General features: G+C 50.4%; 1 protein-coding gene across 1 annotated transcript in view; it reads right to left on the bottom strand.

Annotated features, from left to right (window-relative positions):
• The window catches only part of ACBD6 (acyl-CoA binding domain containing 6), an 87514-nt gene extending 77822 nt beyond the window's left edge, over positions 1-9692 (bottom strand). Inside the window, exons 1-3 of the mRNA XM_051625385.1 lie at positions 9464-9692; positions 2118-2182; positions 1507-1603 (exon numbers count right to left, since the gene is read on the bottom strand). Coding sequence (XP_051481345.1) covers positions 1507-1603; positions 2118-2182; positions 9464-9649 — 348 coding nt within the window. The 5' untranslated portion in view covers positions 9650-9692. The remainder of the gene's footprint in view (positions 1-1506; positions 1604-2117; positions 2183-9463) is intronic.
• Between the last annotated feature and the right edge of the window lie 5190 nt (positions 9693-14882).

The raw sequence follows: 14882 nt of genomic DNA on the forward strand, positions 1-14882 counted from the left end.
ACCTCTAGAGAACATCCAGTTCAACTCTCCCACTGAAGTAGGATGAACTAGAACACTTTACACAGGACTGCACCCAGGCAGGTTTTGAGTATCTCCAGCCTGTTCCAGTGTTCCATCACCCTGACTGTAAAGAAGTTTTTCCTCATATTTAAATGGAACTTCCTGTGTTCCAACTTGTACCCGTTGCCCCTCGTTCTACACTGGGAACTCCTGAGAAGAGCCTGTCTCCATCTTCCTTTAGATACTTGTATTCATGTCACACCTGTGACAATAAGTATTTTCTAAGGCAATAAAGTGAAGCATGTACCCAAAAGCAAACCTGTCACCATGCATGAGAAGTCTTTTTATGAACAGAAGCTCTACCCATAAAAATTCAGGAAAGCACTGGGTGTTTCAGGTTGCTTTTTTTTCCTCCCTGTTTAATAAATATTCACATGTCTCACTGCTAGACACCTTCTTCATTCAGGATTGTATATGGATTCTTTTTATTTTATTCCTGTCTGAGAATTTTAGATTGGACAAGAACTTACAGAGCACGTGGCCAACTGCACTGCACAACACAGCATATAAAACTATTTTCCCCAACAGCATTAAAAGGGGTTTCCTCTAAATGACAAGATTTCTTTGGTGCAAAACAGGATCAACACTATTGAAGCATGAACTCACGAGGGAAAAACAATCACTCTTAAGTCTCCAGAACAGAAGACAACTGAGAATCAAATTCTTGATTCATAGTCTTGTGCTCACACACGATTTTGCTTCCAAAGCACAGGACCAAAAAAAAAAAAGAATCAATTTCCTACCATGAAAGAAATTACCATGCCTTCAGCATTTTCTTATTACTGAACTATCTCCACTCCCTCTTCAATCAAAGGCAGTACATTTTCTAGAGAGCAATCCTCTTAAAAAATTATATAAATACCAGCCTATAACCAGGGAGATATCCTTAAATATTCAATCAAGTAATAAACCTGGTAGATGAAAGACAGATTAATTAAAATGACAGTGCAGTCTCCCTATAACACACACATACAGGACTTAAATACACTTGTTATGTTGGAGTACCTAATCATAATCAGATTTGGTAATTTGCTGCATCGAAACAAAAAGGAAACATTTTTAGAATTGATCATTCAGTTCATGTCACTTTCACGGAGATTACTTTGTATTGATCAACATTTAAGTAGTAGTTGAAAAGAGAAAGATGAGAAATGGATAAAAAGTATCTTTACATGCTAAATACAGCAGGAGGCAAAAGAAATTAGATCACTATGGCCCAACCAACCCTGTGCATGTGCTCACTGTAATGAAGATAATTACGAATGAGACGGTTCTTTACATTTCAGTCATAACAAAAGGAGAGTTTTAAAAATGAATTTAGACTTTCATCTGCTCAAAATGAAGTTTGCCATGCAGCAATTAAAGTCTGTGTGAAGCTGAACCATAGTCAGCTTTACAAAGACAAATGCTGGTTTGTTTTCTGAACAATATTTTCGTGTTTCCTACCTGTGGATTCCAACTGGGATCCAGTTTTTTCACTGTAGCAACATACTCCTGCATAGCTTGATGAGGGCTGGTGTCTCCCAGGGCTTTCCAAGCCTCCCTACAAGAGAGAGGAAAACATCAGTTTGCCACTCAGAGACAGCACAATGAATTTTTATAGTGTCAACAGTGGAGCAGTGAACAGACTCATCTAAACACATTCAGGGGGTGTAAAGCCATGCAGTTTGAAATGGTCAACTTTTCTCTAAAGCCATGAATGGGCACTGTCAATCCAGAACTCTGCTATGAAAGCATCTTTCAGGGGATCATGATCCAGGCTGGAACACGGTTTGTGTTCACAAAGTGAAGCTGCTTGTAAAGCTGTGGCTATTTTCACAAAGTTTTTCTTGTATCTAGAATAATTCTGGATGAACAAGGTAACTACAAGAGACTGGTATTTTATGCCTGCACCAGGCACAGGAGCAAACATCTTCCTACTAAAGAAAAGATTTTAACACCAGTTCAGTGGCAGAGTTTCAGATTTTACATCCTCTATGTCTAGAATCTGTCAACAGACAAGACGAAGCAGAAAGCAGAGCCAGAAATTGTTAAGAATTACAAGAATTTCCTCTTACCATTTCTGTTTTCCCTCAAAATCAAAGAAGCCTGGCTTGGGAGTGTTACAGGTTCCAAATTTCACCTACAGAAAAGAAATTTCCTTCTGTTAGAACAAAGCAAAGGAAAGGGTCTTTCATAAAGAAATCCTGGGTTCTGATGGTTCCAGGGTAGTTTCTTCTTGTGCCAGAGGAAAGGTTTTTGAGGGAAAGAACTAACAACCCAGTCCTGTTTTACCCTCATTTTAGCACTCTGGCAGTTATTAGCACCTCTGCATCCCTGTGTTTTCTTTGTGGGATGCAAGGGAAGCAATTTTGTTATGGAGCTTGTTTCTTTTGCACGCATTATCTAACAGGGATAAACAGCAAATGATTTCTCACTTTATATTACCCAGCCAAATGCTTCAGCCTCTACCAGTATCAAGAAAAACTCTGTTGAATAGGGTTTCTACAGGGATGATTATTCATTAAGGCTGAAATTCACCTGCTTCCACACGAAGTTCAAATAAACAGACTTGGCTAAATTATTTTCAAAGACCTCTGGAAAGCAAGGGGACAAACTCAGAGGAAGAAAATGTCAAATATGGAAAATACCTTATAGCCAGTGTAAAATGGATTTGGCACCAGTGGGAATCAGGTAGTTTTCCATTGAGTGGTGTACTGGTAGGACAAAGTCCTTCCTCCTCACAGCAGGAAAGTCTAGCAGACATACCTGCTTTGTAAGGTCACACACACAGGACTGACAGAGGCTACACCTACCCAAGGCTCCAAAGGCACAACCACATTCTGGCAATAAGGCCAGTGCTAACAACTGCCTCAAAACCAGAGAAATTAGCAGGTTGAGATTTGGGTAACAGAGATTTTGAAGGCAGCTCAGGAGAAGGTGGAAGTGAACGTGCCTCTGTTCCTGCCTGGAAGAGCCAAGGAACATGGGTCAGGACTCACCAGGTCTGACTGTGCCCCTTTCTAATAGAAAATAAAGCCCTTTTTTTCCCCACACAGGGATCACTGGTAAAATTAATCTAACTGAAATGAAAAAGACATTGTGAGAGTGAATGAATTTTAACAAAACACAATTATTTTATTTTTTTAAGAATTTTTTTTTGGTCATGGAAGAGCTACATATCCCCCCAGGGATGATGGATGAAAGACTGTAGCAACCAGAGAACCACAGCTCCAAATGCAACAGCCCCTGGGATGCAGTTAGCACAGCAAGTCCCCATTCACAGAATCACAGAATCCAAGGGGTTGGAAGGGACCTTGAAAGATCACCCAGTCCAACCCCCCTGCCAGAGCAGGGTCACCCAGAGCACATCACACAGGAACGTGTCCAGGTGGGTTTGAATGTCTCCAGAGAAGGAGACTCCACAGCCTCTCTGGGCAGCCTGTCCCAGGGCTCTGTCACTCTCACAGGAAAGAAGTTCCTCCTGATATTCACATGGAACCTCCTGTGCTCCAGTTGCACCCATTGCCCCTCGTCCTGTCACTGGACATCACTGAACAAAGCCTGGCTGCTTCCTCCTGACACTCACCCTTAACATATTTGTAAACACTGATGAGGTCACCCCTCAGTCTCCTTTTCTCCAAGCTCAAGAGACCCAGCTCCCTCAGCCTTTCCTCATCAGGGAGATGTTCCACTCCATCACCTTTGTGGCTCTGCCCTGGACTCTTTCAAGCAGTTCCCTGTCCTTCTGGAACTGAGGGGCCCAGAACTGGACACAATATTCCAGATGCAGAACAGAGGGGGAGGAGAACCTCCCTTGACCTACTCACCACACTAACCACATCATCCATTAACACAGGACACAGCCCAGCACAGATGGGATATTTAAACAGACACAGGTATGTCATGGAGATGGGCAAAGGTTGCTGGTTGAACATTTTGTCAGCCAAGGAAAACTAAACTGCACTCAAACATTTCATGAAATACACTCAAGTGTTCAGGCAGGTGAAGTGCTTAAATCAACTAACAATTCTTCACCTTAACAGGGTGGGGATTTTATACTGAGGATGGAATAATTAATCAGGCTTTAAAGAGAGCATATCCATGCTGAGAGATATTTATTAGTTACACTATGTTTTCATTTAAAGTGTTAGAGGATGTGAGTGACTGCAACTGAAATTAATTTTCTGTACATCTGACTGTCTCCTAGTGAGCTATTCATTCAAATTAGAACATCTCAGCTGGCCTTTAAAACAATATATTGCATTTCATAGAGTAAAAAGAGAAGGGGCTAGCAACAGTTTAACTCTATAAATCAGTCAGGGGTTATCTAGTGTAAATGTTCTCTCCTGTGCTCAGAGGTAGATTGGTCCACTTGTTTTAAAAAGCAAAATAAACATGGAAATAAAATGCAAATTCATTATCTGTATGGAAAATGCCTGCTTGGCAGTTCTTTAGTTCAACAGCTAAAGTGCAAAAATTGGCCAAGTTGGATAAAAAATAATTCTGTTTTAATATTAATTTTCCACTGCCATCATCAAAGCACAACAGCAGCTTCTTTAGATTTGGCATTCAGAGGCAGTTCAGGGAATACTGTTAGTAACAGTGACAGCAACACAAATCAAGGAGCAGTAGTTACATTTCATCCATCAAGAAGGGTGAAAAAAGTGCACTTGTGCCGTGTTTGCTACTTTAAGATATATGGAAAAGGCTTGAAGTGGCTTTGTGGGAAAGAATAGAAGAAAGGTTTTGGCTTCCCTCTTTCTGCTGCAAGACTTGATAATGCATCAGGAGCCAATCAGGAATGTAACATCAGAGGGGACCCAAGTCTGACAGCTGAAGTTGGGGGAGTTTTAGTTAAATATCTAAATGCTGACAAATACTGGAAGGTGAAATTCCATGAAGGACTTTGTCCTCCTGGTATTTCCCTAGAGGGCCTCAAAAGCTGTTTTTCTCTACTACCAGCAGACAGACCAGAGCCTGTGTTAGTATTTCAAGCAAAGAGTTTCTCATTCTGTATCCACAAAATAATTGCTGATGGTCTCCAGGGGGCCAACTGGTCACTTGATGCTTAGCTCACCTCATTTACAGTTCATCAGCTGCATTAAAAATAAAAGACAGCCAGAATGCATTAAATACTTCCCTAGTATTGCTGCTGCATGCAGAGTTGCCTGCAGGCATCATTATACTGATGAACCATATAGAGATGACCCAGGCAGCTCCAAATGGGAAGTGCCTGCAGATGTCTCCACTTGTGGCCAAAATGGAAATCAAGAAACCTTGGATGAAGCTGCCACCTGAGAGCTGAAGGTCACAAAATTCAGAAGAGTGCTTGGAGAGAGAGATGCCCAGTGGTTTGTTAGTGCCACATATCACACCCATGCAACTTCAGCTGCTGGTCCAGACTTTGAGGAGCCTGGAGATTTTCCTTACACATTACTCCACAACCGATGCTCCTCCTTCTCCTGGTGGTGTTAAACTGGTTCTTTGATAATTTTTCAATTAATATATTGATACAACAGGGAGTTTCAGCCAAATACTTTTACCTGATTGTAAATCTTTTAAGGGGAACCCTCTTTGCAGCCTCCTTAAAGAGCAGTAACCAGAACAGGACTCCCCTTCATGGACAGCAGGACTAAGTTCCATCTGTGCACAGGCCAAGCAAGCTGAATTTCTTTGGCAAGATGGGAATTCCTGCCTGTTCCTGCCCAAAGCTCTTCCCCACTAACCTGCCTGAGCCTGTGGGAAAGCCCTGTGCTCAAATGTCTGAAAGTGGGGTGCAAGGAAGAACAAGCATACATCAACCACAGAAAGCAAGGGGGCCTGTATATCCCAGAGAGATAAAGGGCAACACTGGTAACACCAAGTCAGAGGTATCACACTGCTCCCTGCAACAGGAAGCTGCAGGCAGAAAATCCTGTGTTCTAGGCAGATTTAGGCACCATACTCCACCATTTTTGAAAGACACCACGCAAAAAATGGGATTAGACTCTTGAACCTACACTCAGAGACAGTATAAGCCCTGTTTTGCCAGCAACACTGAGCTTCCAGCTTGCCTGCACCTCTCAGCAGCTCCTTAGGCCTGGCACATCCTCATGGCAGGGCAGTTTACTCAATCCAATCATTTCCAGCAAGTTCTGGATTCCCACCCCTCTCTGAATGATGACCCCATTGCAACACTTCCTGAAGCTCAGCTTTTTGCACCCACAACACAACAGGCAAGCACTGTCTTTGCTTCACCACCACAGAAAAGCAATTTGCCCAAAGCCACACAGAAAGTAGAGGGAGAACCAGAAAAATCAGGCCCAGGCCAAAGCCCTACCACCTAGTCTGTTCTGCCTCCTGTTCTGGGGCAGAGTCGTAAACTCAGCAACATCTTCTAAAAACCTCACTGAAGATGACAACTAAGCAATTCCCTTATTTTCAAGTCTCTGTCACATAAACAAAATCAGAGAGAAAAGTAATAAAATCCTGAAATGGCCTCCAATAAAAGGTAATAAAATTCCAGGAAAATGCCTACATACCCAAACAGTTTGAAATAAATAATATACAGTATTTTAACAGAGAGCTCAGCTGTTGCTGTCACCTCTTTTATGATGGTGCTGTATCTTAAATCAAAGCCCTTAGTGACATAAAACACTAAACTGAGGAAAGACAAGGATGCCAAATCAAGGACAGTGGACAGATCTGAGTCAGCACCTTTTGTGCACTAGCAATCCTACTGTCCACCAGAGTAATATATTAGCAGCCCATTATGCATACTGATACAGCTGCTATAATTAAATAGAGAAAACTTGCATTAGTCTTGATTTAAAGCACAAAAGGCTGCAAAACCCAAAGTTAGCAGAGCATAATCCTGCAGTAGCTGCACTAGCAAACTTCTCCTGTTGCCACAGTCAGCACTACCCTCCCAGGCACTCAGGAACAGGGATGGCACCTTTCTGGGAAGCATGGAAATGCAGAAGCCAAGCACGGCCTGAAGCCCAGGAGCAGAAAGGCACCTGCTGTTGCATCCTGCTTGGCCAGGGACAAAAGGGACTGAGGAGAAGAGGACAGAAGTGCTCTGTTCCCCTCAGTTGAAGGCAACTGGAAATCTGTGCTGACAGTGTTAATTATCAGCTTTTTCTTCACTTGTATCAAAACTGTGGGTTCTGATTTAAGAATCTGTTAACATTAAACACCTCAGTGGTATAAGAGCTAACATCAAGAAGCCCTCTGGAGCTGGTTTGACAATCATGAGCTGATATACAACCTAAAGCATCTGCAACAGAGTAAAAAAAGAAGAGGTTAATTGCAATAAATCTCCTAAGAATACAGACAAAAAAATTAAAGAAGAGAAAAAACACCCTTTCTTTTAATCTCAACCTAGACACAGCTCCTGTCATTCTTAGTTCCCCTAGTATTTTTTTTTCTACCCTTTTTTTTTCCTTAAAAAGGCAAAGAGAAATCTAAAGACCCGTTTAAGCACTGGACAAATCTGAAAACAAAACCTCACATGACCAGTCTGTTTTTAAAACAATTAATGATCCACAAACCACAGCCTAGGAGCCACCAGCTTAGAGGATAATTAAATATTGTACTGAAAAATAAAAGCATTTGTAAGTGGCAGTGGTAGGACAAGGTTGTTCCACCTGGGGGAGAAACCATGGGGGAAATGTGCACACCCAACTTGGACTGTTAATAGATTCAGTTTTCAAGTCCAGGCAGCATCTCTTGCCACACACTTGAGTCATATTTGTACTTTTACTCTTTTGTCTTCCAGGTGTAACAATACTTATTTTTTTTTCTGTTCTTCAGGTTAGATGATTATTAGTCTTTTCTATCTTAATTCTTTGCTTGACTTAACTCCCCCCACAGGTGCAGGAAAAGGTCACACCACGTATTCCCGTGGGTTTGCTCAAGTCCTGTTCGATAGTGCAAGCGGAGCCAAACAGTTGAGTTCCCAGGCCACTTGCAAAGCCCTTCACGGGCAGATCTGCACAGGCACATCCTTCATGGGGTCTCATCAAGACGCCAAAGCCGCGGTGCTCACCCTGGGGTCACTGCTGCCTGTCCCCCGGGGCCAGGAGCACCCGCCGTGCCCCAGGAACCGTTCCATCCCCTCCTCTCGCCCACCCTGCTGGGCTCACGGCCCAGCACCCCCAGGGAGCCTGCCCAACACCTCCGCACTGCCCGGCCGAGACACCCCGTGAAGCTCAGGGGTTGCCCGGAGAGGCCACCAAACCCTCCAGCTAACACCCGACCTCGACCCCGCACCTGGCCCGCTGACACCGAACCGGCGCCTGAGGGCCAGGGCAACAACAACAACAAGCCCAGGCGATGATGAACCCCCTGCCGAGGCTTCACCTGCCCTCGGCGCGGGCAAACCCAGCGGCCCCGAGCGCCGAGCAGGGCGGGGAGCCCCCCGCAGCCCCGCTCCTCACCCCCCCAGCCCCGCTCCTCACCCCCCCAGCAGCCCCGCTCCTCACCCCCCCCAGCAGCCCCGCTCCTCACCCCCCCAGCAGCCCCGCTCCTCACCCCCCCGCAGCCCCGCTCCTCACCCCCCCAGCCCCGCTCCTCACCCCCCCCAGCCCCGCTCCTCACCCCCCCAGCCCCGCTCCTCTCCCCCCCCAGCCCCGCTCCTCACCCCCCCAGCCCCGCTCCTCACCCCCCCAGCAGCCCCGCTCCTCACCCCCCCAGCAGCCCCGCTCCTCACCCCCCCGCAGCCCCGCTCCTCACCCCCCCAGCCCCGCTCCTCACCCCCCCCCCCAGCCCCGCTCCTCACCCCCCCAGCCCCGCTCCTCACCCCCCCCCAGCCCCGCTCCTCACCCCCCCCAGCCCCGCTCCTCACCCCCCCAGCAGCCCCGCTCCTCACCCCCCCAGCAGCCCCGCTCCTCAGCCCCCCCCCCAGCCCCGCTCCTCACCCCCCCAGCAGCCCCGCTCCTCACCCCCCCAGCAGCCCCGCTCCTCTCCCCCCCAGCAGCCCCGCTCCTCACCCCCCCCAGCAGCCCCGCTCCTCACCCCCCCAGCCCCGCTCCCCAGCCCCGCTCCTCAGCCCCCCAGCAGCCCCGCTCCTCTCCCCCCCAGCAGCCCCGCTCCTCAGCCCCCCAGCAGCCCCGCTCCTCACCCCCCCAGCAGCCCCGCTCCTCACCCCCCCAGCAGCCCCGCTCCTCACCCCCCAGCAGCCCCGCTCCTCACCCCCCCAGCAGCCCCGCTCCTCAGCCCCCCAGCAGCCCCGCTCCTCACCCCCCCCCCAGCCCCGCAACTTTCTCCGCCCGGCATCCTCACCCCCCCCCGCCCCCCGTGCAGCCCAGGCCCTGGCAGAGCTGGCACCGGGAGAGCTCCAGGCCCGGGCTCTGCCACACCGCCCCGCTCCCCGCTCCCTCCCGCGGGCCTCCCGCTTCGCCCCGCCGGTACCACCGGGCCAGCCCCGCTCCCGCCTCACCTGCTTGTAGCGGGCGTACAGGTAGAGCAGCTGCTCCTTGCTGGCGGCGGGCAGCAGCGCCGGCAGCCGCTCGGCCGCCTGCTCGAAGAGGGCGGGCAGGTCTCGGCCCGGCGGGGCCGTCCCCGGCTCCTCGGAGCCCGAGCTCTCTCCTCCGCCGCTGCCGGCGGCCAGCGGGGGCGACGCCATGGCGGCCCGCCCGGGTCCCCCCGCCGCGCCGCTCCCCCGGCTGCCTCGGTACGGGCCGAACGGGCCCTCCGGCCAGAAACACGCACCGAGAGCGGAGGTTCCGCGGGGCGGCACGCCGGGCTCGGGGGGGGTCGTGGCCCCCGAGCGCGGCTTTATCAACCCTCTGTTGAGGTTGTTTATCCCCCTCAGTTCAAGAAGGACAGGGAAGTGCTTGGAAGAGTCCAGGGCAGAGCCACAAAGATAATGAAGGGAGTGGAACATCTCCCTGATGAGGAAAGGCTGAGGGAGCTGGGTCTCTTGAGCTTGGAGAAAAGGAGACTGAGGGGTGACCTCATCAGTGTTTACAAATACGTAAAGGGTGAGTGTCAAGAAGATGGAGTTAAGCTTTTTTCAGTGATGACCAGTGATAGGACAAGGAGTAATGGATACAAATTGGAGCATAGGAGGTTTAAGGTGAATATCAGAAATTTTTTTTTTGCTGTGAGAGTGACAGAGCCCTGGGACAGGCTGCCCAGAGAGGCTGTGGAGTCTCCTTCTCTGGAGACATTCAAAACCCGCCTGGACGCCTTCCTGTGTGATGTGCTCTGGGTGACCCTGCTCTGGCGGGGGGGGTTGCACTAGATGATCTTTCGAGGTCCCTTCCAACCTCTATGATTCTATGATTCTCTGCCCCGCGGCTCTGCTGATGGGGCTTAAACAGAAACACCTGGCCCGGGGTGTTTCTATTTACCCTCGAACTCTGCCAAACGTCAGCCTCGCCCACCATCCCCCTCCACCCCCCACACTCCCGCGCCCCCAAGCCCCCCCCCCACACACACACCCCGGGCTGGGGACCCCCGAGCTCCTGTCCCGGGGACCCGGTGCCACCGTCCCCGCGGTTGCCGAGCGGTGGCCGGGGGGGACCCGCCGCCTCCCCCGTTGCCGCTGGAGGGCACTCGCGGGCCGCCCGCGGCTCCGCAGCCCGTCCCGGGGGGGTGCGGGACGGCGGCCAGCCCCCCCCGGGCTGCGGGGTGCCGGGGGGTGGCCCTGCCCTCCCTGCCCACCGCTCCGGGGCATCCTGGCCAACAGCCACCCCAAAGGCTGGTTTATATTTAGCCCGGACGGAAAGTTTTTTTCCCCCGCCCCGTCCCTGGCACAGCTGTCGAGTCCATCTCCCTCCTCCGCTCCCGGCCTCGGTAAACGGCAGCCCTCCCGGTCCTCCCGGTTTCCCCTTGGGGACTCAGGTCTGGCATTTGCTAAAGCATCGCCCCGATCCATCCCACAGACCCTAGGGTCTCATTCCCACAGCCTGTGACAACGCACGAACCCATCTTCCCATCCCGGGGATTGCAGGAGCTGTGTCAAAAAAGGACCTTCCACCTGAGCCAGAAAGAACCCGCCTTTTTGTTCTTTTACTTCCTTCACAGCCTCGCTGGGTGCCGGAGGGGGAACAAAGGCCCCAGTGTGGCCAGGACAGCAAGTTGGACCATCGCTGGAGTGCCTGGACCACTTGCAGGGCCACTATGGCTCTGCCCCTGGGCCACCAAGCCCCAATGTTCCCATCCCTGGGCTGTGTGCAGGAAGGGGATTGGAGCCCAACCGTGGGAGAGGGAACACACAGGATCAGCCCCGCAGAGGGCAAGAATGGGTAGAGCAAGAAGAATAGGGCAAGTTGGGCTCAGTACCAGCTGCTCCAGAGCCAGCAGCATGCCTGCAAGCACCCATTTCCCCCAGGGCTGCCTGCTGAGGGGACAGAGGGTGACCTGAGAGTGGGTCTGCAGCCCCTGCAAAGCCCCAGTTTGAACCGGGAGGAGGGAGAAAGGTGAGAACAGCTTGGCTCTGCTGCTTGCAAATAAAAAAATAATAGCTCCTCTCCAGCGTGTGACTGGCACCCGGCCCCATAAAAAGGTCACCATATTTACAGCAAACTCGTCCTCCCTCCAGCTGGCTGCAGAGAGTCGCAGGGCGGTCGGGATTGGAAGGGACCTCTGAAGATCCGTGACCCCGACCAGCCCCTCTCGCCACGGGGAAGCATCACCTGGCCTGAGCCTGCCAGCGTTTGGCAAGGCACGGGCAGCCTGGCAGGCTGGCAGGATGGGACACTCCTGGAATAGCTTGGGAAAAGTGCTCGCAGCAAATGAACTGAAGCGGGGCCTCCGCGCACCCTCCGACTCGTCTCCCTGGTGAGGGAGGCCTCCCTCCCTTGCTGAGTTTCTTTGCTAGAGCACTCACTGCTCCTACTAGATTCCTCTCACTTTTTCCTTGCTTTTTTTTTTTTCTTGCTAAATTTTTTTTATTTTTTATTTTTTTTTGAAAGAGTGACTGATCCCTCCTTCCACCCCCTCACTTTGGCAGGCGTGGGAACAGGTTTGATGCAAGGCACCCAGGGAGGCTTTTCAGAGTCTGGCATGGAAAACACTGAGGATGAGGATGCGGGGTTCAGACTGCTCTGTGGGATGACATTTATTTAGTTGCTGGTCCGCAGCAGCCTGGGAGAAGGAAGGACCAGGGCTCAGGGGATGCCAGTACTGATGCCCTTGTGCCAGATGCACCAAACATCCCCTGCAAACATGAAGCAGCACAGCGCTGGAAGAGCTCCAGTCATCCCAGTATGAGCTGGGCCAAATTTGACCCATTCTCCCAGCCTTTGGCTGCAGAGCACACAAACCCACAAGTGTTACGGGCACCCAGCAATAAAGAAAGTCATGCAGGGCCCTTGCACAAGCTGTACTTGTGGGTCAGCCCCACGTCTTGTGCTGGGACAATAACAGGCTGTGACCAGCAGAGCCGAGCAGGGAAAAAAATAGCCCTGTGTAATTATCATATCAACCCTCCAGTTAGCCTGGAGACCTGTCATTGTCCATGTGCAGAGGGCAGAGGCTGCTGCACACACACCAAACCCTGGGCAGCCTGGACACAACATCTGAAGGGATCTCTGGGAGCCAAGCTATGATTACATATTTTTTTTCTCCACAACAAAAGAAGTCAGAGGCAATTAAGGGCTGGTTTTCTTGCAGCCATGCATTTTACTGCAGAGACACCTGTCTGGGGAGAAGAAGCAGGGACTCACATGCCCTCCCGATAACAAGGGGCACAGCAGAGTACACCTCTGGTTAATAAATGTCCCCTCCTGTCTCCTGATCTCCTCTGGACTACCCATTGTGTATGTCCTCATCTGGTCACTCTTGTCTCCTTCATCTCCTTCATCACTTCTTCTTGGGAGATTTGCCCCCAGCACTTGTGCCCTGGGGGGAGAGGCCTCCTCTCCATTGAATCTGCCACCATCCCTTTGCAGGAGCTTTTGCATCCAGGACACAAGAGTGACCAGGGGGGGACCCAGTCCTGACTGAGCCTTTGCCTTTGCCAAACATCCCCATGGGGTACCACCAATCCCCCCAAACCCAGGAATCTTCAGGCTGGGACTAGCCTCATGAAGCCTGGAGCTGTGCGGGTGGCAGCTGCCTGCCACAGCCTCCTCTTGGCAGGACACAAAGCTGATAGCTAAGAGTTTTTCTGCTGAGCCTCAAGATCACAAAGTCCTCACTGTAAAAAACAAAGCCATGGCTTGAGTTTCTGGCAGGTGGCACACTGGGGTGATGCTTCGACATGCTTTATCCTGCTTTTGCTTCTATGCTGCTACTATCTCTTGCATCTGTTCCAGGTCCTGCATCAAGAAAGTCCTTTCACTGCTCTGGTGGCTCCCCAAACCCCATGTCTGCCGTGCAGAAAGCACATAGCAATCTTTTTGGGAGCAGATAGATACCGCAGCTGACAGGAGCCAGTGCTGTGAGACCTGTGCCCTGCTGTTCCTGACCAGGAAGGTGATTTCCATGCAATGAAATCACAGTCCATGGGAAACCAAAATTCAATAATGGCTGAGGAAGAAGCTGAACAAAGGGCCAAGGTCTCTGCCCCCCCATAAGCAAGGTCTCCCTCACATGCATCACCTCCACAGAGTTCAACTCCACATTTTACCTGCATTTGTTATTGCATCAGGGCCATTTGTTTGTGTATAAGAAAAGGGGCCTGGGAGAAAAACATGTAATTAGCACATCCATCATAGAGGTTTTTGAGATATCAATAAAACATCGATTCCCTCCTTCCATAAATTCCTGTGCCGTGGTGAATACAAATCAGTAGCCAGGATGGGAAAGGAATACATAACCCCTCTCAGAAGTGCATAAATCTCCCCTCTCCCCAGCATATCATTAAACCTCTTAAATACTGATGGAAAAATTCTTCTGCCAGGTGCCAAGTGCTATATCAGCAGCAGCATGGTTGCAACACCGTGGCTGGCTCATGGTTCAAAGGTTGCAGCCAGAGCTGTGCAAATAGTGGATCTTTCCCTGGAGAGAGGTATCTCACCATGAAGTCTTTTCAGTTTGGGCAGTCATCTGAGATTTCGTATGGGATTTTGTTTTCTAAAATCCAAATGAAAAACATGAGAAATGCAAGTTTGGTTTGACACAGTGTTTCGCTTGTGAAACAGACACAAATGATTCATTTCTGTTTTGCTTTATTCAGCCTCCTGCCCCATCCACACCCCCCCCCCCCCCGCCCCTTCCCTTCTTTTTTTCACTTGTTTTGTTTTATTTTGAAACAAAACCCTAGGTGCCCTTTATTGAAAACAGCAAAACAAAAAGTCAGATCTTAGGCTTTGTTTGTTTGTTTTCCACTTAAGCTAATGACGAAGTTCAGTTTGCTTTTGGACGTGTCAGTTCCACTGAAACCCTGTTGAGAAGACAAGGGCGTTCAGCAGGAAAGCCCCACTGAGGTTCAGCTGCTGCCTCCACACTCCCCTGCCTCTTGCTAGCCCCTCCTTGTCTCACATCTCTGCACAGCAGCAAGTAATGGCTCCATTTGTCACTGCCCTGTCACTGCAAGGCCACAGACATCCCTCATTTTGCTCTCCATCTCCCCCAGGCAAGGTCCTCTGCATTCCTCTGGCACCCAGCTCCCAAATTCCCTGGCAGCTCCCTGGCTGCTGTGACTGACAGCACCTTGGTGCTTTCCTGCCTGGCATGCACCAAACATCTCACAGGCAGGAGATCTAGACTGTGAACACCATGGCAAGATCTGGCTGGCAACAACCCACCAGGGATGCTGCCCTCACCTGAAGTGCACCTCAGAGCTACCTGGGGCCACCAGCAGCATTTCTTCCTGACAAGCTCTTGGACTAGCTGTCTGTCTGGGGACAATTGCCAACCGTGTCCAAGGAGGTGAACACCAGCTGATGTGCTCAATGAGTTCTACT

The sequence above is a fragment of the Apus apus genome, chromosome 7, assembly GCF_020740795.1.
Source record: "Apus apus isolate bApuApu2 chromosome 7, bApuApu2.pri.cur, whole genome shotgun sequence".
Classification (NCBI taxonomy): Eukaryota; Metazoa; Chordata; class Aves; order Apodiformes; family Apodidae; genus Apus; species Apus apus.